Source organism: Nothoprocta perdicaria, unplaced genomic scaffold (assembly GCF_003342845.1).
Source record: "Nothoprocta perdicaria isolate Ctin4 unplaced genomic scaffold, notPer1 scaffold_87, whole genome shotgun sequence".
Classification (NCBI taxonomy): domain Eukaryota; kingdom Metazoa; phylum Chordata; class Aves; order Tinamiformes; family Tinamidae; genus Nothoprocta; species Nothoprocta perdicaria.
In genome coordinates, this window is record NW_020456165.1 from 2,953,892 (window position 1) to 2,979,170 (window position 25,279).

General features: G+C 39.5%; 1 protein-coding gene across 1 annotated transcript; it reads right to left on the reverse strand.

Annotated features, from left to right (window-relative positions):
* Positions 1-8,146: 8,146 nt before the first annotated feature.
* HERPUD2 (HERPUD family member 2) lies at positions 8,147-25,277 on the reverse strand. Its single transcript, XM_026052315.1, has 8 exons — positions 25,116-25,277; positions 20,758-20,835; positions 17,616-17,729; positions 15,437-15,594; positions 11,293-11,415; positions 10,605-10,928; positions 9,336-9,450; positions 8,147-8,922 (listed from the first exon to the last, which is right to left on the reverse strand). The coding sequence occupies exons 1-8, from the start codon at positions 25,260-25,262 to the stop codon at positions 8,761-8,763; spliced, it is 1,221 nt and encodes a 406-aa protein (XP_025908100.1). The 5' UTR covers positions 25,263-25,277; the 3' UTR covers positions 8,147-8,760.
* Positions 25,278-25,279: the final 2 nt, after the last annotated feature.

A 25,279-nucleotide genomic window follows, 5' to 3' on the forward strand; every position in this document is an offset into this window, starting at 1 on the left:
CTATCAGTTACATTCAGTTCCTTAGACCACCAACTTTGTGGGTGGGGTGAAGGAATCGACTTCACAAAGAGGCTATGGAAACTTCCCAGTGGTCAMATAACCCACAGTTCACATCCTTAAACCATCAGGAGCCTGTGGTAACTTACCTTGGTTCTTCATCTCCCTTCCTAGAATGACAAAGGCTTTTACAGCAGACCCCTGATACTTCATTACATTACTGTATTTCTAGCCTGTTACTCATCTTCACCCACTCCACTGAAAAAACTTGCATGAAAGTGCAAGTTTTGCATCGATTTTTGAGTGCTCAGTTCCTCTTCTTTCCTTTGCATCTTCACATCTGTGCCTGAATTACACCACTATGTCCAGTTATACGTCTTGGCCATGAATTACCTACTTTCTCCATGAGCACTGCACACGCAGCCACAGGTCTGGTCACCTTCCTTCTTCAGACTACATCTACTGCCATCTCAGGAACCACCTCTTCTTTTATTGTGACTTTAAAGCATGGATTTACATCACATTCCAGCTTTATAGTTCTGGGCTTCCTTGATCTGTATTAATTGTCTTTAGCCTCATTGACACCAACAACTGCTTCAAGTAAAGGCTGGGAATTTCTCTCAGTTTAGGACACAGTTTTTCTCAAGAATGTTTTTTGCAGCAGGTTTTGCTAACATATATGGGTTCGCCATACTGAGCCAACCAGCAGCACCGTGGACATATATGTAATTGTATGCAAGTGAGTACATGTGTGTCTGTTGAGTCAGTCTGTTATCCTAACAAGGAAGATCACCTATTAAATTTAAAGGAAGGAGGAAAGGCATTGATGCGGCCATTGTTCTCTATGTCTGCAATTACAGGTTTCCTCTTTAAAATAAAGATTTTTACACAGAAATAAACACATTGCCATGAACGCCAGAATTTTCTGTCAAACTTAGAAAATCAAAATGATTCACCTGTAATGTTCCTTGGCCTAATTTCTCCTTTGGTGTCACAGTGGCCCGAGAATATTAAGTCTGTGAAGTCACATCATCTGTGATACAGCTACCAAGGTAACGGAGTCTCAGTATAAAGGCAAAGTAAATTTCTACTTTTACGGAGCCAGCAAAGCTCTCTGAAATTTGTTTCAGCCATATCACTTAATGCATTAAAATACTTGCATTTTAAAACCTTATTCATGATCTACCTGTTCTTTGTGTTGCTGGAACGACACAAGCTCTCAGTGATGGGCTTGGCAATTACACTGTGTGAACTGGAGGGGCCTCTCCAAGCAACACAGACGTGGAGTTTAACCTGAGGTCTTAAGGAAGAGCTTTTACAGCCTCCACCTCAATCAGTGGCATTTCATGTTGCCAAATTCCTCACAATAGTCTGATACTAATCAGAAGCCCTGGCGAGCCTAACTCTGGAGCTGAGACAGAACTGCTAGGAGAGGAGAAGAGGGCAGAAGGAGAAGCAAAAATTTTCCAAGTGATCATTCGGTGCTTTCATACATCATAAAAGGCAACTCCCAAACAGAGCTTTTCAACAGCAGCCCTGAATGCGCAAAAGAGGCCAGGATCTTTGTCCACATTAAGAGAGGCCCCAAGAGCAGTATGAAGCCCTGCAGTGTYCCTCTAGCCAAAGAGAAATTGCCTTGGGTATTTACAACAGAATGGAAAGATAGCCATTGATTTATTATTATTACTATTAAAAAAAAATCACTGTTGCATAATAAGCTACAGTGTCTTGCATAAGTACTTCAGTTTGGTTGACAGGAAAATCAGACATTGGTCTCTTTCAATAAATATTAAAATCGTGCTTCTTCTTTAAGAGACACCACACATCTCAGAACACTTGCAAATACACAGCAATAGAGACCCATCTAAGCAGCATTTTTGCCTCAGAACATATTCCATGAGCTTCACCAGCTGAAACTGTTTCGCACAGCTGCCCATCTTYATGCTGCATCAGCCTAACAGAAACAAAGCAGTGAGAAAGGGTGGAATGAGAAACACAAACTTCAGCGGCGTAGCTATCCCTAGAATCTGTGCCTCACATTTTACAAACTGAATGTCCTTGAACTGCAGTAACAAAAAGGGAGATGAAATAAGCACAGACAGGATGGAAGGAAATCCAGCCCATGCATGGGATCCACTTCTCATCAGAGGTCTTTGGAGTGCATATAAACATATGTGTATATCTATATATCTATATATATATATATGCTTATCTTTTAAGTGCAGAAGTAGGAGGACGGAACAAAAAACCTACTCTTATGACATAGAGCCCAAGCAGAGTACACAGTAGAGAGGAACTGGAAGATACACGGTAAATTTTGCAGGTATATTTTTACATGTACATAAAGTATCTGCCTCATCCTTACCTAGTATAACCTAGTATTACCTTTCCTCAGGTAGCACTGGGGCCAGATTCTTGTATAGTGCACGCAGGCCCATATCCAGGGTACCCTATTATCTATTATGGCTCCCATACACCAAATCAAGAAAAAAGCCAAAGATTTTAGGGTTCTGCCTACTTTTGTACTCATGTATTCACTTGAAACACAGAACAAAAGATATTGTCCAGACCAATTCAAAGTCTTATTACTTCCAATGCCTTACTATTATTTCCTGGACTCTGCAATAATGTGCATGGTCTCATGAGATGGTCTTGAACAGCAGTGTCTTAAAGTATTTCTACTTCCAGCTACCACTCTTATGCCATGACACACTGCCCTCCTTCCACTGTACCAGAAGATCTCCTCATGTGGCTGTGCTGAGATCRGACCAGGCAACTTCAGCCCTTGAATTCTCCATTTAAAAAAGATGTTTGGAACCCAGCCCATGTCTAGACTGTCATGCTGCAATAATGGATATGTCACCAATATTACATATTACTACAGTGAATATGGGTACTATCACCTCCTTTTCAAAGGACTTTATGAGCTTTATCAGAAACATGCAAATTCCACCCTTCACCAAAAAAGTGCACTGAGCAAAAGAGGGAACACTAAGAGGTATCAGATGCCTTCCAGCAGCAGTGTGGTGGTGTAGTGGAGCCACCAGCACCAGCAGGTTGGTTTAGGGGGAAAGTTATTGGACAACTTCAAGTGCGTATTTCCTTCAGCAATTAAAAAAACTAAAATCTTACTCTGAAGAACCATATATCATCACAGCTGCTTACTGGGAAGACCCATGTTGTCAGGCATAAACATCTAATTATTGTTTTTCTGTGCTATACCTTGCATGCTATAAACCTTCCCTGTGGCCATAGGAAAAAAAAGAACGATAAAATCCCAACTGTGTTAAGAAATGAGCATAAATCCCATGGAGCTGATGATTCCACATTTCCCCAAGCCAACTCAATGTCACAGAATGTGGAGGCTGCTTTTCTTCAGCCAGAAGACAGCAGGGTGCCTAAGCCGTTACAGCAGTGCCTTCCCAAGCAGCAGTATAACCATGTACATTTGAATGAGAGAACCTAATTACCTGGGACAGACAGGTTACAGACAGGAGGGCTTGGAGCCATCCGGCCTCCTGTGTGAAACCCTGAAGACAGAAAACATACAGCAATGGGAGCAGGTTCACAGCTCCCTCACAATATTTATCAGAGCCACTTACACAGCACCACAGAATCRTAAGAGTTGGAAAAGACCTTTGATACCATCGAGTCCAACCATACACCCATTCCCACCATGTCTGCTAAACCACATYCCTAAGTGCCTCATCTACACTTTTCTTGAATACTGCCAAGGACGGTGACTCCACCACTTTCCTGGGCAGCCTGTTCCAGTGCTTCACCCCTCTTTACGTGTAGAAATTCTGCCTAATGTCTAACCTGAACCTACCCTGGTGCAACTTGAGGCCATTTCCTATTGCCCTATGTGTAGTTATTCTAGGGAAGGGACCGACCCTTCCCGCCTCACTACAACCTCCTTTCAGGTAGAGAATGATGAGATCTCCYGAGCCTCCTCTTCTCCAGACTAACCCCAGCTCCCTCAGCCGCTCCTCATAAGGTCTGTGCTCCAGTCCCTTCACCACCCGTCTTTGGACACACTCCAGCACCTTAATGTCCTTCTGGCAGTGAGATTCCCAAACCCRAACACAGGATTCGAGGTGCGGCCTCACCAGTACTGAGTGTAGAGGGACGGTCACTGYCCTGCTCCTGCTGGCTACACTGTTCCTGACACCAGCCAGGAGGCCCTTGGCCTTCTTGGCCCCCTGGGTCCTGCTGGCTCATGTGCAGCCGGCTGTCGACCAGCACCCCTAGGTCCTTTCCTGCCGCACGGCTCCGCAGCCCCTCTGCCCCAAACCTGTAGCGCTGCGTGGGGCTGTTGTGACCAAAGTCACACAGGACCCAGCACTTGGCCTTCTGGAACCTCATACAATTGGTCTCAACCCATGGATCCAGCCTGCCTGGAACCCTCTGCAGAGCCTTCCTACCCTCAAGCAGATGTACTCTTCCTTACGGCTTGGTGTCACCTGCACGTTTGCTGAGGGTGAACTCATCCCCTCATCCAGATCGTTGGTAAAGATATCAAAGGGGAGCAGTCCCAGCACTGACCCCCAGCGAGCACCGCTCATGACCGGTCACCAGCCGGATTTAACTCCATTCACCACCACCCTCTGCACCCAGGCATCCAGGCAGAGCTTCACCTAGCGAAGAGTCCACCTGCCCAAGCCATGAGCTGCCAGCTGCTCCRGGCAGTGGGARGYRGTGTCAAGGGCCTTAAAGCAGGACTGCATCTCTTAAMAGGGAACTATCACCTTTCATTTCAACTAAAATGGCTCATTTTGGCTGACAGTACCACAGAAGAGTTTGAATTTGTAATTCTTTTTCAAGGAAAAACTACCTGGAAAAAGAGAACGGGAGCACCAGCTGCCTACCTGATAAGGTGAAAACCACCTCTGTTGCCAGAGAGATACTTGTTAAAAGCAGTGACCACTTTAAAGCAGACAGTCTTTACTCAGTGTTTACTAACCTCTGTGACTCATTCACGGAGGACAAGCACATTAATGGCTTTACTTATTTATTAAGTGTGCAGTTAAAACAAACCTGGGACGTGCAAGTATGTTAAAAATATATGTTGCRGCATAAAATATTACCAAACTCTCTGGTATTACAAGAAAAACGTCACCATGGGCAAGTGACTGTATAAATCTTTCTTATAAAGTGTATAYTGCCCTGCTCTACCTGCCCCTCAGCCAGAACCCCCACTGTCTCGGCAACAGTTTTGTTGGCCATGATTCTAGAGCCCGTGSTTCCAAACCTGCTCTCTGAAGAAGCTGTTCTGGTACCAGAAAGCCCCCATCAACATCGCTGTGGCAGCAGCGGCTGCAGCTGCACCACCATCTAGTGGCTTCTCTGAGAAATGCGCCTGCCCTGCGTGACACGTTCTTGTTCTTGAGTGGCATTAACACATCCCTTTCCCTCGGGAAAGGCTCCCAAGAATCACCTCATCACATATGACTTTTCTTAGGTTGGGTATTACTCATTTCCTTAATTATCTTTGGTTAAGGAATTAAGAGTATCAAAATTCCCACCAGTTAGACAAATTGCTTGTTTATTTTTAGCTGGTTATTTCCATATTGTTGTTCCAACATTTCCTGGTGTTTCAAAAAAAAGTCTACATGAAGCTCCAGAATGATAACTCTTYCCTTCTACTCCTCCAACAGTCCTGAAAAAGTTTAAGAGCAGTTTTACTGCAAACCTGAGGCATACTATGCCTCAGCTATGCCACCATAAGGCTGACAAAGTTTAAGCTGCTTTCTTTACTTTGAATACGCACAATACTGGAAAATGRTGCAGAAGAGCAGCTATTCTATTCTCTGCATACACCTGCTGCACTAGGGCTGCTGATCTCATCCATCTCTTTGTAGCACCAACAGGTCTTAAGGATGGAAATATGCCATGAACTCGTGTATCAACTTCTGCCTTAACATATGGTGAAACTTTTGGACTTACCAGCATACATTGGCTCTTTTGTATAGTGACCTCTTAAGTGTAGGATACTGTTGTTTCATCCTTTCCTGAAAGGTGAAGGACAAGTGATTGCAAAGCACTTTTTTAAAATTCAAATAACTAAAGGTGGGCAAGGCACAGAACCAGTATATATTAATACTGTGGCACATCTTACGCTTCCTAAACTTTCCTCCTTTGGTTCCATGCAGTGTCCTGGACTTGCAACAATTAAGCACTTGTTTTGCCGATAAGCACATACTACAATTATCTTCCTTTGCCACAGAACAGTTCCTGTAACAAAAATACACACAAATACACAAAGAAGACAAAAGATAGACTAAGCCTGTATTTCTGGTCTTTCCATTTCTATTCTATTGCCATTACCTGCTATRTATTTCATACTGTTCTTTTCTGTATCTGAAATGCTCAGACAGCCCTAAACACAAGCATCTAAGTTGACTAGTTGAGATCATCTCAGTGTCCAGAGGGGGAGAGAGAAAAACAAACAAACAGACAAACCAAAAAACCTTCTCTTATCTCAACCTTCTTCTTCATACTTCTTCACGACTATATTTATTCTTTCTCTTGCCCCTGTCTTTTCCCTACACCCTCCACACTTTCACTTCTTTTCAGTCATCCTCAGTCTCTCATTCTCTAGATTCAGAAACCCTCTTAGCTTTCCTTGCTCAGATCTCAGTGCAATTCTGGAAGAGAGAAGGTTCAATGATCTAGAAATGTTCTCACAGGACTCGGCGTTCTTCAACCTATTCCTGCAGTAACTCCATCCAGATACAACTCAGCACATATCCCTTAACAACATCTAACTAACTTCCAGGATCTCTTATTACCCTATCTCATTTTTACCTTATTAATACTCAGATTTATCCTTGTCTGGATCCAACCAAGCAGTGACATTCTGCACTTTTGATCACCATGGGGACTCACGGCAACTTTATTAATCTAGTTTACAGCCTGCCAAGAGCCCCCAGCAATTGCTTCCTGCTTGCAAACCAAGGAACCCGCACCGGACACCACTAAGCTGTGGCCTCGTAGTTACCGGTGCACTAGCTGCAGGACAACATGGAAAGTGAACATGGAAAGTGAACATGGAAAGAAAGAAGTAGGATCACACTTGCCAAAAAGCTGAAGGCTGTTCAGTGCAATTCTAGGGATCATCAAGTCTTACAACATATAATATGGCAACTGCGTGCCATTCGTTTGAAAGCTCCATTCTGTAATAGTTTTCACGTGTTAGTCACTTTGAGGCTAAGGTAAGAGGGCAAAATTTCTTGGAYAAGGTCTATACATTCTATGCTCATGTGGTACAGAGCACCTAAACTGAGAGTAGTTCTCCACAGGAATGCAGGGGACAGAAAGCACAGCTAAGTTTGATGTATTCAGCAGCGCTGCCTATTCAGGGAATAAAATAATGGATGCTTTTAGAAGTCATATTTATTTCTCCTAACAGATTTGTAAATGAGAATATGTAGCAACTCAATAAAATATCTGTTTAAATTCAAAGCACTGAAAAATGTTTTTCTAATTGCAAATGTACATCTTGACAAGGCCTATAAATCCTGACAAATGCTTCACACAGTATAAAACTGAAGAGGTTATTTTAAACTTCAGTCTTCACTGCAGAGCTCTAGCAGATACAGGCAAGCAAAAAAAAAAATCTGAACAAACTTTTAGTTGTAATATTAAAGGAATCTCTGTGYCATTCTATAATTAGGTAAGACATGATTATTTCAGAAATCCACAGACAAAAACATCCCAAACCTTCTTGACAGTGGGATTAGAAACTAAATGAATGAGACCTTCAGAAGTCACTGCCAGATGTCAGGCTCCAGGATCATGCACAGTTTTCCCTTTTTTAGTTTTATTTTACAAGGAATGAAAAAAGTGAATGAATTTTAAGAATATAGACAACCTGACACCTAGATCATATCTGTAATTTTATGTGCACCACTACAACATATATCACTTGAGTTGATACAGCTAATGCCTCCATAACTTTATTCTGATCTCWAATTATACCCTCATACTCACTGATGCAATATTAAGTTGCTTGCATTCAAAYACACATATGAACATCCAAAAAAGTTACCATAACAGTTTTTATTTAAAAAAATTTACATGTTTTTCCTGGGTACATCTATTTCTTTTAAAAAGCACTGTATATATCAAACATTTAAGGTTCATCTCACTTAATTTTCTTTGAAGAGCTGTTAAACATCTCCAAGTTAAAGAAACCACAGTGTAACTGCTGGAAAAAAAGGCTTTTAGCTTTCTTAAGACGAGAAGTGGCTTAATATTTTGTGGCATGAGAACATGCCATTAGCAAGTAATCCTTGTGTTTACAGCATTCTTTTAGAAATGACAAACTCAAAATCCCAAACAAACACTCATACCTAAATGAACACAAGATACATTAAAGTTACTCAAATGAATAGATTGTACTCAAAAAAGTCTGTGAACATTCATACTTTAACAGCTCTTTAAAGAGAGATAAGGGTGCAGACTAAGTACAAGTTTTTGTCTCAGTGTGATACACAGTTGAAATTAAAACATGGAAGACCAATGTTTTTACACTTTATTCTTCAGAAAAAGAAGAATATTAAAGAAAGCATTTAGTAGACCACTTGTGCTTAAAATATTGAATGCATGAGAAAGTCAAAAGAAAAATACACATTTTTATACACCATGATCAAAGAAATTTATACGTTTTCTGAAATTGCACTGTATTTAAAACACTCTCTACAATCTGCTCCACTTCTACGTACGGCTACAGAGGCTGCCTGGCACAGTTCCTCTGGCACTTCAATTGCCAACCTGTGGAGGCCCTTCGGGGATGAGCGACGTGAAGAACGTGGTGATGAAGGACCAAGCAGAAGCCATGAATCCAGGCTGTGGCTCCGTGTTGGCATCTTCACCTGCCTCTTCTCCACTGTCTTCATCAATCCCATCATCCATAAGTCGCTCCTGTAAAAAATGGAAATTGAAGTCGTTCAACTGCTTCATTTCAGAGCCTTGAAATAAATTAACATTTGTATCTCCCTACATTAAGTAACTTCTCTCAAAAGACTCTCCTAAGGAATAACTAGTATGAAGACAAAAAGAAAATGGTCACTGGAGAAGAGACAATCATTTATTGTGTGATTAAAGAAAAAATCCCCAGCGTTGGGGACACTGCTGAAAGCTTTCGGGTTGAGCCAGCGCTATTTCACAAAGCTGACTTTCTGTCCAGTCATTGTAGCAGTTACTGAASTAGAAAAAAAAGTTGCATTTGCCAACTTTACTCATTTCCAATTCTACCTACTAGYGCAAGACTAGCTAGCCACAGCTACTTTGCAATAAAACATACAAGTCTCAAAAAAAGGTCTGCTGCTACTCACCATCTCTTCAAGATCAGGATTATTTACATGTTGCCCATCACGGTTCACTTCCACATTATTGGCTGCCTGTTGCTGGCCTCCCTCTTGCCTGAAGGGGAACCATCCAGCTTGGTGTCTAGTTAACAAAACAGAACAGTTGGAAACCTGTCCTTTGAAGGGAAGGAATGATCTGCTGCTGCAGCTACTTRCTGTTCTGGGTTCCTCAACTACTTTAAACTGAATGAGGCCGCATTACTTCTTTTGGAAGTGCTGTTTTTAGTTGGCAAGACTCTTATTAACACAGATACCAAAGAATCGTCATTCTCTATATGTTTCAAGCTGTGTTGCTCGCAGTCCACTGTTCTCAGAGATGAAAAGTTTACCAGGATTAGGTGATGAAACACATAGAATATATTGTGGAGGGAGGGTGGGTGTGCTCCCCATTTTTGATTGCCTAAGTTTTATTACCTTTCACAAGGTAATTTCAAAGCTTAAAGTTCTTTTTTTTTGAGGAAAAAAAAAAATCCAAAGCTAAGACTCAAAACTTCTTAAAGAAGCCTCTCCTACATTTTCAAGTTTCTCTGATTTCAACTACTATTGTAGTAGTAGAAAAAGGGAATTGTCAAGGATTGGCATCATGAATGAKGTGTCTAAAACATCATGCATTACAACCATCTTATGCTTCACCTTATATCATTAAGATATTTGTAAGTGGGATGAAATGACAAGAACACTTGGTACTGAGCAGAGAACACAGATCTTTAACATGCACTGTAAAAATAGTTTTTTAGTTACTGCAATGCTGGCAAGTCTAATACCCTGTGCTAGAGCAGCASTCCACCTAGCATAATTTACTCCACTCATCCTGTTTTTTGTTTTYTAAAAGCCCCAGTGAGCTCTGTCATTTTCCCTTTACATCCAAGCACTGAATGTTGTAAGTTTATGTAAGCATATTTTGAATTAACTACATGAACAACTTTCTTGCCCTCGATTTTTCTATTTCACCACAAAAGTCAACATTTTTCAAATGCAGATTTGTTCATAACCTGAACTAGAAGCACAGTTTCAGGTWAAAATAGTTTCCAACCTGCTATAAAAGTATTCTGAGTTAAAAAACAAGCAAACCAACGAACCTTCTCTCAAACTAGCTCATCCGTTTCTCTGCAATCAAAGTTTGTGCAACAGACCTGCAGGCCTGTGTTTGGGCACTACTCGAAAGCCAAAACGGGTTACACATGAACAGCATACTCCACGTGTCTGACTGACACTGTACACAACTGCTGTACTCACAAATAAACCAGCAGCATGGCTCCCATGACCATGACGAAGCGGCTGAAGGAGGAGTAGAAGTAGACGATGCTCAGGAGGATGGCTGCTCTGGAGAACGTGTACATCCAGTCCAGCCAGTCCCGGTTGAAGTCCTCCTCGTTGAGCACCGGTCCCCCCTGCGCGTTCATCTGCACGTTGGCGTTCCCAGGCCTGTTCTCCTGGGCGCCTGCGTTGGGCGCTGCTGCGGCCTCGTTCGCAGCAGCACGTTCAGAGTTTATGGCCTGGGCAACTGCAGATCTCCCGGCCTCGGGGCTGGGAGTCACTTGGGCTGAAACAGCAGCTTGGCTTAAAAAAAAAAAAAATAAATAAAAAAAATAAATGTAAAACTGGTTTGTCAAAAAAAAAAAAGTCATGACATTTAAACCTACTCTGCCTTCTTCTCTGCACCAATTGAAAAGGAAAAAAAATTAAAAAATCAGATGTAATACAAGGTTAAAACAAAATGCACTTCTCCCTATCTTTGCTTATTAAAACATCCATTTAGATCCCAAACCAAAGCTGGATTTTATAGTTTGCTGAACAAATTTTAGCAGCCTAGCCACAAGAGAGAGACCTGTTGCAGAATGTCAGCTGCTCAAACCCTCTTTTTCATTAGTGCAACTCAGGACTCTCCAAGAACAACTTTCTGTTCTTGCACAGAGCAACTTACTATTGCATGTAGTACTGACGCGCATACATCTGTTGCCACCAGATCATCTGTAAGGGACTGAACGCGGGGTACATTGGAAACCCAGCAGGAACACCCTGGGCTGGAAACTGGCTGCCTATATTGCTATAAAAGGAAAAACAATGATTTTTAATAACTGTCCCATTTTAAAAATGCATTAGTATTAAAAATAAGGTAGCACTTTTTCTTTTCATTTACTCCCCTCCAACAATGCAATTTCAGCATAACTGAAACAACATACAGGGACATTATCCAACCCATTCCAAAGAGTTCTTCATGCAAAAAGAAAAAAAACAAAAAAAAAAATATGTGCAGTTATTTCTATACAAAAAGCRTATGGCTTTTGGTAGTCACAATTCTCTTGTTAGTTACATCTCTGGACAAAATGTACAAGACTTTGTGCACAACTGCAGAAATTCTTCCACATAATGCCTGTTATGTCCAGAGGTCACTCCTCAAAAGCATTGCAGGAGCTGCACATGTAAAACTCATTAGCTTCTGCAGCTTTTAGAAGCAGCACTACAGCAATCAGAGACATCAAGCCCAAACAAGAGTAAAGACACCTAAACTCATCTCTCATCTCCAGATATAGCTCCGAACACCACAGCTGAGCACCACTCTCCTCACTTGCTGTTCTGTGCGCAARGGACTCTCCACCCCAGGTGCTGTTATCACAAACGGACACGTAGGAGAGATCCGGCTCCTACACAGGTGGCAGGTTTGGCTTGGTCTGCTTTTCAGCTTCTTTTAGGGCTGCAAGGGCTAGGACAAGGGCTACAAATTTTAGAGTAGTTTTATTCCTCATAAAATACTGACCCTTAACATGGCCCTCAAAATGTAAAGATAATTGAAATACTTCATGTAGGCCGAGTGCTGCATTGTGACAAATCACTCTGCACCCAGTTTCGAGCAGCTGGAATATGGTCTGGGGTAAGAACGAGTAGGTTCATTGCTCCAACACAAATTCTTCCCCAGTTCAGACACTTGAAAGACRGTGCTAAAACCTAAGAACTTGGCAGAGCAAGTTAGGCAGAAATTTAGCAATTCTTCTGCTGATCAGATAAAGATTTTAGGGTTGTTTTTCTTTAAAACTGCCAAGTGCAGCTCAATAAAAGTTTGGAGGCTATTCCAATAGCTCTCCCTCACAAACRTATCTTTGAGAAATACAGGAAGTGAATTGCCACTTTCTTCCAAATTCTTTCTGAAGTTATCTCCGTGTCTCACAGCTTAAGGGTAAAACACAGAACAAAAAGGGGTCAGGMAAGAAAACTCCAATTATGTCCTGCTCTTCCCGTTCACGTTCAAACAAGCACATACATACACACATTAACAACTGTATTTTTTTTTTTAACTGATCTTCTAGGTAGTGTGACTGTTTAAAAAGGAAGAATTTTTTCCTAATGTGGTACCATTAATAAGGACAGGCATCAGCATGAAAATAACTGGTGTCTATATCAGAGCGCTAAATAGCAGAGAGGTATTTATTTTTGCATCAAAAATCACAATGAGGAGCATAGTGTAAATTATATTGCTATTACAACTGTCAGGCTATTAAATTTGCTTTTGAAATGCAGGACCAACTCAATGTAAGGCTTYCAGTGAAAAGAGCCTCTCCAAAGTGAGTCAGCTTGCTTTGAGAAGGGAAAGCAGTACATATATTTCAAGAGAATGGCAGTAATCGCAGAAGAGCAGGGAAGCAAACTGGGCAGGCACTGGCATTCTAAAGATGAAGAACAAAGCAGCACAGGCAGTCAAGCCAGAAAACAGATTTAAGGTTCAAATGCAGAGACAGCTTTAGAATATTCCAGGATATCCCCAGAATTACAGCACTCCCAGAATTCATGGTTACATGGAAGAAACCTAAAATGACTTATTACTCATTGTAATGAGTGGTAATTACCTGGTAGTGTAATAAAGATGGTACACACCACCAACAGGAGGGAGAAAAAAAATGTACTCCAATTTACAAGCTCAGTCTTTGTCTTTTTCATCACTATTTGTTTAATTATCTTGGCCCACGAGAGTAATCTCATTAACTATCAGCCACATGAGAGAATGGGACATCAGCTGTAAACGCTATTTCAATCCTGAAAACGTATTTGCTGCTTTAAGAATAAAGTATGCAGCAGGCAAAGGCCACGAGTGCAGCTAGGTCAGGACTGGTGTGCCAGACGCCGCCGGGCGCTGCCAACGCGCCGCGCGCTCGCTCCAAGCAGCGCGACACGTTGCGCACACAGCGGCTGCACGGGGGGCTGCTCACACCGACACCTTATCCTACCGCACAAGTTAGTGAGCCTACTGCATCGATTTGCCCCATCATTTACTGCKTTCAAGTATTCTCTATTTTGCAACATAAGCCGCTTCAAGACTGAGCTCAACCACTTCAAGACTGAGTGGGTTCTGTGTTTGGAGCCCTGTAGCACAATGGGGTTCGCAACCTTGGCCAAGTCCAGAGGAACAGGCAGTAACTTACCCTTCCCTCTTACCCTTACCTTCCTCTGCACTGCTTGGCACAAATACAAACTACTTTTGAAAAAAGCACACAAAAGCCTCAAAGCAACATACTAATGCTAAAGCATCCATCTATTTCTCTATATCTTCACAACTCAGTTTTAACAACCTGTTTTCCCAGGAGATAGCCAATTCACACACTTAAACTTGGTTCCAACAACAACAGCAAAAAATCACATTATCTAACATTTGGATTACCTATTTGTACACGTTGCTGTTATTAATGACAGTGTTGCAACACACTTAAAGACTAAACCTTAAATACATTTTCAAGTATTTGGAGATTTTTTTGATCAGTAGAGTCTACAGTACATCATGCTGCTATAATATGAGATCGTTCAGTCACGGTGAAACAAAAGAAAAATCCACTAGGCAACAAATGTTTCAGCTTCTAGTCCTGACTGTTCCTAACAAGTTTCTTTTGCAAAGAGATTAGATTTCCTGTCCTCTGTGATGTGCCAAGGTTTATTAACACTGAAATACAGGTGGCAGGGATGCAGGTCAAGGACAGAGATGCATCCAAATGGTAGAGAGCACCGAAAGCACTAGAAAGGCCCCTTCAGAAAGACAATGGTCAGAAAAATGTGAGTGTTCCTGCTACTGCAAAGGTGATTTTCTTCCAGCAGGGGATGTGTAAAAAGGAYCTGAAAGAATTAAGGATGAAATGTAGCAGGTAAAACTAGTAAAGACTACATTAAACCYTAACAAGAGAGTAATCAAAATGAATTTTAACAGATCTCGGCACTTACTGTCTTTCCAGGGACAGAATTAATCATTAAACTGTTTRCTTGTTTTGATATTCTCTCCCTCCACTCCCCACCAAAAAAATACCTAAATTAAATCACTGAAAAGCACACAGAGCCAGGCAAAAACCTTTTCAGAAACRAATATGGAAAGTGTCCCCTGAGGGCTGTACAGCTATCACATCAGGACGTGCCACCTTTCTCTCTTTCTCTCTTCCCCTTGGAAGGAAAAAAGAATGTTTAACTAGCTGTAAAAGCTGCACAGGCTAAAAATTCCCAAAGCTGCATTTCAAGTTCACAAAAAAAAAGAAATCATTTTAGAAGTCACAGAATAACAGATTTACTCCAGAAAAGTACACTGGCGACATTCCATTCTGTTATGTGAGCACACAAATACTTGAAAATTTTGTTGTAGATTCAGTTACTCAGAACTCATGCATATGATTACTGTCAAATCCAACAGGGACAAGAAGTGAAGAGTTACAAACTCTTATGTGCCAAAAACTAAGAACCATGATATTCTGGTAAGATTTTAGTCTTAATGGCAATATTAAAATCCAATGGATTAGAAATAGTGGCCAAAAGCAATCAATTGATTCTTTATATCATAGATGCACTTATTAATATCTTACAACTGTACAACAGAAGGCATGAAATAAAATAAAAAACAGCTTGAACACTTACTTTCTGAGTGGCTCCTRGCTAAAAATCATTAACATGCATATAAAAATGAATTTCTAAATACAGCATAGGCTTCAAAATGAAGTAGTCAAATCATTTTGTGTACTGTAAAAGAAAATTAATTATAACTGAACATCTAAAAATATTTTAGAATGTATCACAGATCTGAAGATTGTTTCMATCTCCCTTACCCTTGCATTAAATAAGGGAACTGGTGGCTTGGTATGGGATTGCTCTGTGCTTGTGGAAGATTACGATGCCGCACTCCATCTGCACTAGTGTTCAAAGACGTAGACGCAGCTTCTTGGTTTGTGGGTGAGGCACTGGTTGATCCAGAACGGTCCAGGTTCTTTAAAGAAAAAGAAAATGTGTGTACTTGTGTGTGTGTATATATATATATATATAGATACACGTACATATATATACATTTATATATATATGAATGTATATATATTTAGAGAGAGAGAGCAATATGGAGGGAGGATGGGTTTTGGTCAAAGTTACAATAGTTATTGCTTGGTCTTAAAAAGCTGTTTGCTTTTAAGTTTTGCAATGCACTGAATTGTGTATATAAGCAACACAGTAATGGGCAAGTTCAGTAGAGTTTTGGTTGGCTCTGGAAAGCCTACAGTTACAAGAGAAATTCCAAACTGCATTTGGGTGCACATACAAGAAAGGGAAGCTTACAGAAAGACCCAACACTTCATAGCTCTCAGAGAAAACCACAAGTCACGAGGCAAAGTTCCCCAAAAGGCTGATCCAACTAAAGCTTAATCCAAAGAATATTTAGCAGCAGCAAAATTTCTAGTAACTGACACAATTAAAGTAACTGCAACCTCAGGTCACAGCTTTACATTCAGAGCATGTAGTCAGGCAGTGGCTCAATAGCTCCCCTTCCTCTGCCCTTGTATTCAGTTTCCCTTCCTACCCTTTCAATCATCATTATCCTTTTCACTTTAACAGTTCCTCAAGCCAAATTTCYATGCCAACTGATGAGGCCAGGATTAAAGAATAGGACAGTAGTTAGAAACTACTTAGGCTCCCAGAAAGAGAAGCGAAAGTGTGTTTCAGATATTCAACATTTTACAAGTGAGATACTTGTATATGGAAGCAGAGTAACTCCTAAAACACCTCTCATTGTAACAGGACTACAATTCTGCCAATAAGATGCACTCTTTGTGTTTTAATACGTCCCCAAACCCTATTTYTAAGTGCTACTGTAATGTTTATTCAGTAGAAAATCCTCTTCAACTTTGACAACTCAGGAAATGAGGAGCTGCAATTACTTAAGACATTCACAGTATATTTGCCCTACAGAGCAAATCAAGAAAAACTTACTACTAGACTGTGAGGACTAAAAAAAAGAGGAAGAACAAAGACCATTTATGCTTTGAAACTGTTTCCTTCAAAGCATTAAGAATTTAGCACTGCCTAAAATAGTCAGTAATATACAGTCATCAGTATAAAGCCATTTAAACACATCACTTCTCACCTATGTGGCAATAAAATAATGACAAAGGAAGCTTCCTCTGTCATGCTTGCAAATAGTCCTTGGAAAGAAGAGGTAACCACTATCCGCTCTCTACTACTGCTTAAACTGTTYGCATTTCCAGTGTATTGGTGTCAAGTAGGTCTATTATCAACAGAAAAACTGACAAAGTCAAGCAATTACTAGAAAAGAATCAGCCTGTATGTTGATAATCAAAACCACACAAAGGAAAACATCTACAACACTGTATATATTCGAYTCTGACTAACATTCAAGGGTTACTTAGTGATACTGTCACCTCTCRAAGAAGCCCACAGAATCACAGTAATGAGGAGCAATTGACCAGAAATACTAGCTGCACTTCTGTTAGAAGAGTGGTAACATACAGAACAAGATGGCTCAGGAAACAGCTGACCTAATACAGACTGYGGACACTATGACTACTTGGAAGCTACCCAAGTACTGGCCAACTCTTGTCATGCAGAATGAACAGCAGTCAAGTTCCACCTGCCTTTCCCACACTTGGACTGGTCTCTTGTATAAAAATCCRTTTTCACAAAACAAGAATTAGAATTAAAAAAATTCTAAAGATGTATGAAAAGGGAGAGAAATAAAATCACACTGTTCCAGAAAAGGTGTGTTAAAAATAAAAGAACAGCTTAGACAAAGTAGTGTGTTTATTATAAACATCATTGTGTAACAATATGAGTAAGTGTTGTATTTAAAATGACACCYTCTAATCATTAATTGTACAAATGCTAACCACATGCTGTATTTTCATTACATTCTTTTACCATCAAGTTTTAAAAATTAAAAGAGAAATTACTGGAATGCATCCCAGGGTAGAAGAAATCCATGTCCTGCGTATGAAACAAACTCACTGAGCTATTGCTGGTTGTTGAAGCTCCATGGCCTTCTCTACTGCTGCTGGGTTTTGGAGAACTTGGGGGTGTCCGTGAAGTACACACCAGGTGAACCATATGATATTCATCTTGCTAGAAATCAAATAAAATTGAAGAGCTGAAGCAACCAGACATTTGAAATTTGCAAGTCAAAGCTTTCTTTAAAAATCCACTTTCAAAACTGACTTTGCAATCGATGAAAAGTTACACAAAATAAAGAGATCACAAAGCAAAATTAAACCTAGCAGAAGTCCAGTGTTTCAAAATTTATGTTTTCTTAACAGCTGCCTCCCCTGAACATTCACTTAAACCCAATTTTCCATAAAACTGCTGGTCGAACTAATAGAAGACAACATGGAAAGACATGAGGAAGCCCAAGCTCTACACTGTATCAAAATATTTATGAAATTTTAATTCTTCCCTTAAGCTAAAGATGCTTACATTTGTGTTTAAATTTAAGGAGGAGTGTTATTCTATAACGACATCAGAGTAAAAATAACAGTAATACTAATAGTGCAGAAGCTATTGGTGCAGAAGCTCCTGGTACAGACTAGGAGTAGTGCAACACAAGCCAAAACAAACAAACTTCCAGCTGCTGGTTCCACCTCATCCCACTCTACACTAGTCTCCAGTCGATCCTTTTGAAGCGATGTACATGACTCCTGTATTCCAAAACACTTGGAAGGAAGGAAGGAAGGAAGGAAGGGAACTAGTGGCACTACACGAAGCCGAGTCAATGTGCAAGTAACTAGCCCCTGCCAATCCTTCCAGAAAAGGTGTTTTCCAAACATGGAGCTGTATCAACTTGATAGTCTACACCTATTTCTCTGCATCAAATGAGAACACCAGAGCCTATATATAGCAGAGCTTATCTGGATCCACATGTATTTTATTCCTTTACATAATTTGTTCCTACATCCAAGCATACCCTCACTGCTTCAGAAGATGTAACAGGAAGTAATTTCTTGCTGGCCAGTGATCAGAGAGCACCAAACACTGCTGACCAGCAGTCTGATCATCTACAAAGCCTTTAACCTAACCAAGTTAACTTATTTCTGGAGAAAAACTTAAGCCGCTTGGATAGACAAAACAAGCTAGACAAACTACCTGCAAGCTTAAAGTGTAAAACTTTACTCAGGTGGATGGTCATTTATTGTGATATATTTTTATTCATACATAATRTGTTGGAGATGACCATGCTTACAGACTCCCAGACTTCCTGCTTCCAAATATCTTGTAACAGCTAAACAACACCACTCAACATCTAWCAGTGAGAATCACAGAACTAATTTCAGAGATATTTGCTGTATCTCCAGGGGGCAACAGGAATTTATAACTAACCAAGCAGGAAAAACATGTCAGAGAATCTTTTCTCATATCTTTACTCCAGAAACTCTTAAAAATTTAAGCAGAAAGAACTCTTCTTTTTCCAGCACAGATCTTTATCACTGCCGTTAGGATGATGAACGTTTTTCTAAGTTCACTAAACTCCTTTAACTAAATCCAAAGCCGTTAAAGACAAGCTATTAAAATGCTTAAAACAAACAAACAAACAAACACTTTTCCCCTGAGAAGTAAATGAAGGAGATAGTAGCTAGGCAAGCCTCTTCGTTCATASACAAGCAAGGTTGGAACTTGCTTCCTAAAATTCCTCTGTTGTAGGTAAGACAACTGAGTTTAGATAATCTGGACAACCTTTCGACCTTAATAAGCAAACCAAGCTTTGAGATAAGTTAACAAAGTGTTTTCACATATAAACCTGTGTTAMCAGCTGCATACTTGTAGGCAACAGTTCATCTCCCAATTTTAAAATACTCAATTTCAGTTATTTATCCTCATCAGTTAAAACCAAGGTAATTTAACCTCTTTCAAAATCAAGATTAAAAAGAAAAAGAACGGCATTAGTCACTACACACAATAACTAAGATTCCTCTTAATAACCATGATAAATATGAAGAGGCTGATGCAGTTGCCTGCTTTGTAGGGGAGAGTTCTACAAAGCATTATCCTTCTGCAAAAGTTTTTGTGCACGCTGAATACTAAATAAAATCCATTCTTAGAGTCTGTATGTTAATATTAGCACCAATAATAAAGAAAAAAAATAAAACCACCATCACCTTTCTGATACTGTATTAGAGTTCACATATTTTTACAGGATTAAAAAACTATCATTGCTTTATGACTTAAAATATTTTGAAATTGTAACAATTAATGCATCCTGATCTGCTTGCAAAAGAGTTACGATTATTCACATAATGCACTAAGCTTTCTGTTACCAAAGTTTGAAAATTGCACAATGCTTGGTAATGTGCATTAAACATCTTATTTGATAACACTTTTAAGAACTTTAATAACTTGATGAAATCTCCATCTCTTAGTAGCAGTGATCCTGGGTAATTGGCCCTAAATGAGAACTAGGGGCATGTATTTCAGTATTTCCTACATTGGACAACATATGTATTTAGGATTTGGATTTCATCTGCATGTTGCCTAAAGAAAACGAAGTTATATTAGTAATTCCTCTCCACCTTCTACCCTCTGCCCCCTGCAAGATGAACCAGTAAAATAGCAAAATAGGAAATACCAACAAACTTCCATGAACATCATCAGGAACACTTAGCATGTGAAAAAATAAACCAGATCAACAAACAGCTTTCCCAGCAAAACCACTCAGGAGTTTAAAAGTTTATTTCTACATATAAATGTATTACCTTTAGTTTTGCTTACAGAAGTCCCATTTTTAATGTGATTTCTTGGATATATGTCCAGGAAATGTAATGACATTTCAAGTGAACAGATCTGTTAACTGGTTCTGTTTTAAGTTATAGTAGGAAGTATCGAAAATAAGTCATTCTAAGCTACATAATCACTTATTTAGGATTCGCATATTCTACTCCCTCTCTCACCAATGGAAATCCCTCCCCAAGACTTTAAATACTGTAGTGTTGCAACTAAGGTATACTTGAAAATACATTTTCCACAACATAATATTATTTGGCTGAGAACAAATTCGGTCTTAATACAATAATGAAAAACTGAAATTAATTATGCAAACTTAGATTTCCTATTTTCCAAAAACTGTTTTTGCTCAGGTATCATATAGTGTYGATATAAGGCTTACTTTTCTGAGAATATCTTTCAGTTGAAGATGATCAGGAAGCAGTCTGCCAGAATACACCAGTCTCTGATCCTTTGTAGACTAGGAGATGGGACAAAGAAAGGAATTTAGGTTTTTCCAGCTGTACAGAYATAGAGCTGGAGATAACATTCACAGATGAGAAAATACCTTATAATTCCAAACATTATAGCCTTAAAAACATTTCAGAGGCTTTTCAAGTCCGACTCTCAAATTATATCTGAAAGCATTTTTGCAATTAAGCACTTGGCACCCGTGCTGTGACAAGCATCACCACGTAACTGACACATGCTGAAAGAGGAAGCTGACCTAACCAAATCCTAGAAGAAATCAGCAGAAAAGACATACATTAGCAGTGACAAATATTTTAAGAATTTACCAACCATTGGTTGCTTCCACCCTCCTCAATTTCCTACCCACCTCATCCCCACCCCTCAATACAGTCATTTTACTAGCAGGGCTTATGGCTACTCTAAGAATTAGAGAAGGTACACAAGACCACTTGACAAGGTTTTTTGTTTGTTTCTAAACCAAATTCTTACTTTTGTTCATGATTAAATACCTGGCTTTAAACAACAMATGAATAACCTGCCACATAAAAAAACCTGCTTTGATCGCTTATATTGCAGAACCATTTTCTAGGTTCTTCCTCATTTTCTGAAACTTTTAGCATGCACCAAAATTACAGAAGACCTTGACTTCTATAAACACAAAACTTACTGCTTCAAAACAATTGTGGAACCAGATAAAAAGTTTCAGAAACCACATTCTAGGGTCCTGAAATAGCTTCTGTGGAGATTAATTAGAACCATGATAAGCACACAAAAAAAAAAAAAAAAAAAAAAAAAAAGAGCCTTGTAATATTATTCAAAATGAGGAAGTGGGTAGAGCTGCCTTGCCTGCCCATTTACAACACAAGGTCTTGCATGGGCAAGTTCAGATTCTTTTTTGCAGTATCTTATATAGAAACTTCCCTTTCTCTCCCATACAATTAAATATCATCTCCAATATTTACCACATTTCTTAATACAAGTACCTCACAGATGAGAAAGGGCTAGATTAAATTGACCCCACAGAGCGGACTACTACATAGGTCTAAGTGATGCAACTGAGCTTCCTACATAAGCAAACAAGCAAAGGTTATGAACGTGAACACTGTATATCACACTGAGACAGGGATATTCATGGGGGAAGAAGAGGTCTTAAATATCCATGCTCCTCCCTCTGCAATATAAATACCTAACTGCACTGCAGTGCTCATTCGATCACTTGGAACTYACAGAGTTGAAAGCCAATCTGGAATTCTGGGCCAGGTGTTAAATGCAGATGGAAGAGGTCATATATGTRAAAACACATTAACTCACACATAACTCAAGGTATTCAACTTATCCTCTGCCAGAAATGTTTCCCTACCACACCTTCTGCCTCAARGAGCAATATGCTCACTGCTATACTGAAGTGCTCCAGTGGGGTGGAAACAGTTTTAATTTTCTTTTTATTAAGAACAGAATGGCCCATTTTCAGAAGCAAAATAATACAATGATTCTATAACCTAAAGCTAAGAGCTCATAGTTGAGATAGGAAAGATGTTTTCCAGATCATAAGTCAAAAGTCATGTTTGTTTGTGTAAGGTAAAAGTTTTTCTCCCATTTTCCAAGCTAGAGTCCTTCTGAATGCTTGGTCCAAGTTAACTATGCTCAGAATATTATTAATGAGACTAAATCTAACCTTACGCAGCAATCTCCTCTGGAACCATGGTCTCTCAGCTATCCTTAGTTTCAGTGACAGGACAGCTACCGCTTTGGTTATTGAGTCTCTGCTACTCTCCCATAGGTATGAGAAATATAAACAACAACAGCTGGTTAGAACTATGGATAGAGTGAATAGAACTATGGATGTACTAGCTTGCAGCACTAAAAGAAGTGAGAAACAGCAAGTTTTTAAGTTGACATTTATGGGCACAGTCAATGCACCGATTTATGCAAAATCCAGCTGAGACACACAGACTGATTTTAAGGATGCTATAACTTCACTACTCTCATTTAAAAAAAAAAATGCAGGGCGTTTGAATTTTTTTTTCTTAATGCCAAGCTTAGTTAATGTCTACAAAATCATTTAATACCAATTTAAACCCATCTAGTTTATTCAGTGGCTTAACAGAGTAACTGCATCAACATTAATAATTATTAAGCAGATTTAAATGTATCTTTGACTGGAGTCCATGCATACTTAGCTAAAATATTTTTTACAAGTCAATCTGGTAAAAATATACACAACTGCCTCAAAGCATAACTGCTCATCTGTCTACTTTAACTGGTTCTTTTTCTCAAGGCATGTTCTTAATAGTTGGTAAACTTCAAGACAGCATTTAGAGCTGTCTTGAATTTACCTATTGGGAAAAATATTAACAAAAGTGCATAGCAAAATAAGGTGAAAGCCACACAAAACAAGTTGAAAGGCTATGATGGCAGTAATGAAAGGTGATTTCCATTTTACGCCCTTAGCTTCAAGAGCCCCACAATACCTGTGGATAGCATCTGTGAGATGACGTACACCGGCACTTTTAAAATAGCACAGGAACAGAAGGTGCTTCTAGGAGTTACTGCATTCAGGGAGCGTAGAAATTTGGCTGACAAGCCTCTGACACTGCTCTGGTTTTAAAAAAGGGCTCCTAACAGCATAAAAGTTTAAATAGACTTGGAAAGAGCAATAAGACTCTAGGTCCAAACATAWGCAATCTAAAACAAACTTTTCAATGTTATCACATAGAAACGGCATCCTATAAAACACTACTTCCCTTCAAACATCATTACTTCTAACTTGAGAGGTTCTTCAAAACAAAATATTGTACTCAAATCCAATTAAAAGACTTGGGTAAATGCAAAGTAAATCTCAATTAGTGACAGAACTTCCACTAGAACGCCTCCATCTTTAATCCAAAACCAAAATAATTTTGAGGATTCTGAACTATCAAAGTACGTTTTAATCATGACAAATATATGGAAGAATCAATTTTCAACAGAAGAAAGTTGTATTAGAAAATGGAAGTCTAACATAAATTGGCTGTTTAAAACCTACAATGAAACATGAAAGTCTCTTGTTCATTAACAACTCTTTCTTTAAGAAATTGTCTAATAGTCAGGTTTAGTAAGATAATGGGGTAAGTGAGAAATCTAGCAGTTAAATATACACAAGTATTTTACTGGACAACTTTCTAGGGAGGAATAAGTGAAATTCTGTATTTGTTTATTTTAAAGTGGACAGGCTCTTCGAGGAGAGAATTACTGACAGCAATAATTAAATGCCTAAGTTCTTAAACACTACAGGTTAASAGATCTCCAGTGCATCCACAGACTGTTTTTCCTGATCTCTCTGAAAGAAATCCCTTCCAAACACAGAACTATTTACTATTTTACTTATGAATTGTTTTTCAAAAGGAAATAACAATGCTAATAATTCTTCTACAGAACTAGGTGACCATTTAGCATTCACAATACAAATGCAGCCTTGGCTTGATGTTTTCCGAAGCAAGGTCTAAGCCCCACATTCTACTGCAATGTGAAAGCAAAGTCACTCCCTCTTGCATAGTTTCCTGGAACAAATTTTCCTTAAAGCAAACAAATACAATGTTCTGTTCAACTGCCATTCCAAACAGGWTTGTTCTTATTTTTCTACAGCAGCTTTTTTTTTTTTTCATACTCTCTTTAACCCACAACTTTAGATTTGAAAGAGCTTAGAAATAAAGCCTATTTTCTACAGTGAACAAAAAGAGAGTAGATTTTTGCATTAACAAAATTTCTAAACTCAGAACTGTCAGAGAAGCATGTTAAAAACTAACAGCATAGCAGTTTTTAGCACACCTCAACAAACAGGCTTCCCAAGGAAAAGATTTTTGCTGAACTTAYTCAACCTCATGTTTCACATAACACTATGCATAATCATCTACCTGTTTCATGCTGAGATCATTAAAGTCACCTTACTTTCAGCAGTATCACRTAAGCACTGTGATCATTTTAGACAGAATCCTTACATTTACAGAAACTAGTACTAAATTCAGGTAAGACACTTAAGATTCAGTTCTTAAAGAAAATTAACACAGCATTTAGTAAGTGSCTGTTGTATTACCACCTTTTAGGATATTAAATTATGTTCTTCCTGATCTACATGAAAGAGTGGCTACTGGTCCTTCCTGGTTCCATGGGTACACAAAACCATTACCTCCACAGAAACAGCTCTTCGGAAGTAGGGCTCTTATTTATTTGGTGGTGCATGTAGCACTAACACAGTCGGTCGGCGCAGAAATTACAGTGACACCGGCCYTCACAACAAGCCCGACAACTCACCGGCTGGCTGGGGTAGACCTTGGAGAGGTGACACTTGAGCTTGCCCACGGTCCAGTGCAGGAAGCAGTTGATGGTCTGGTCCGTGTACTTCTGGTTGGGCGCCTTGATGACCAGGGTCACCGGGTGCTCCACGACGCCTTGGTCCATGGTGCCGGTGCGGGCGG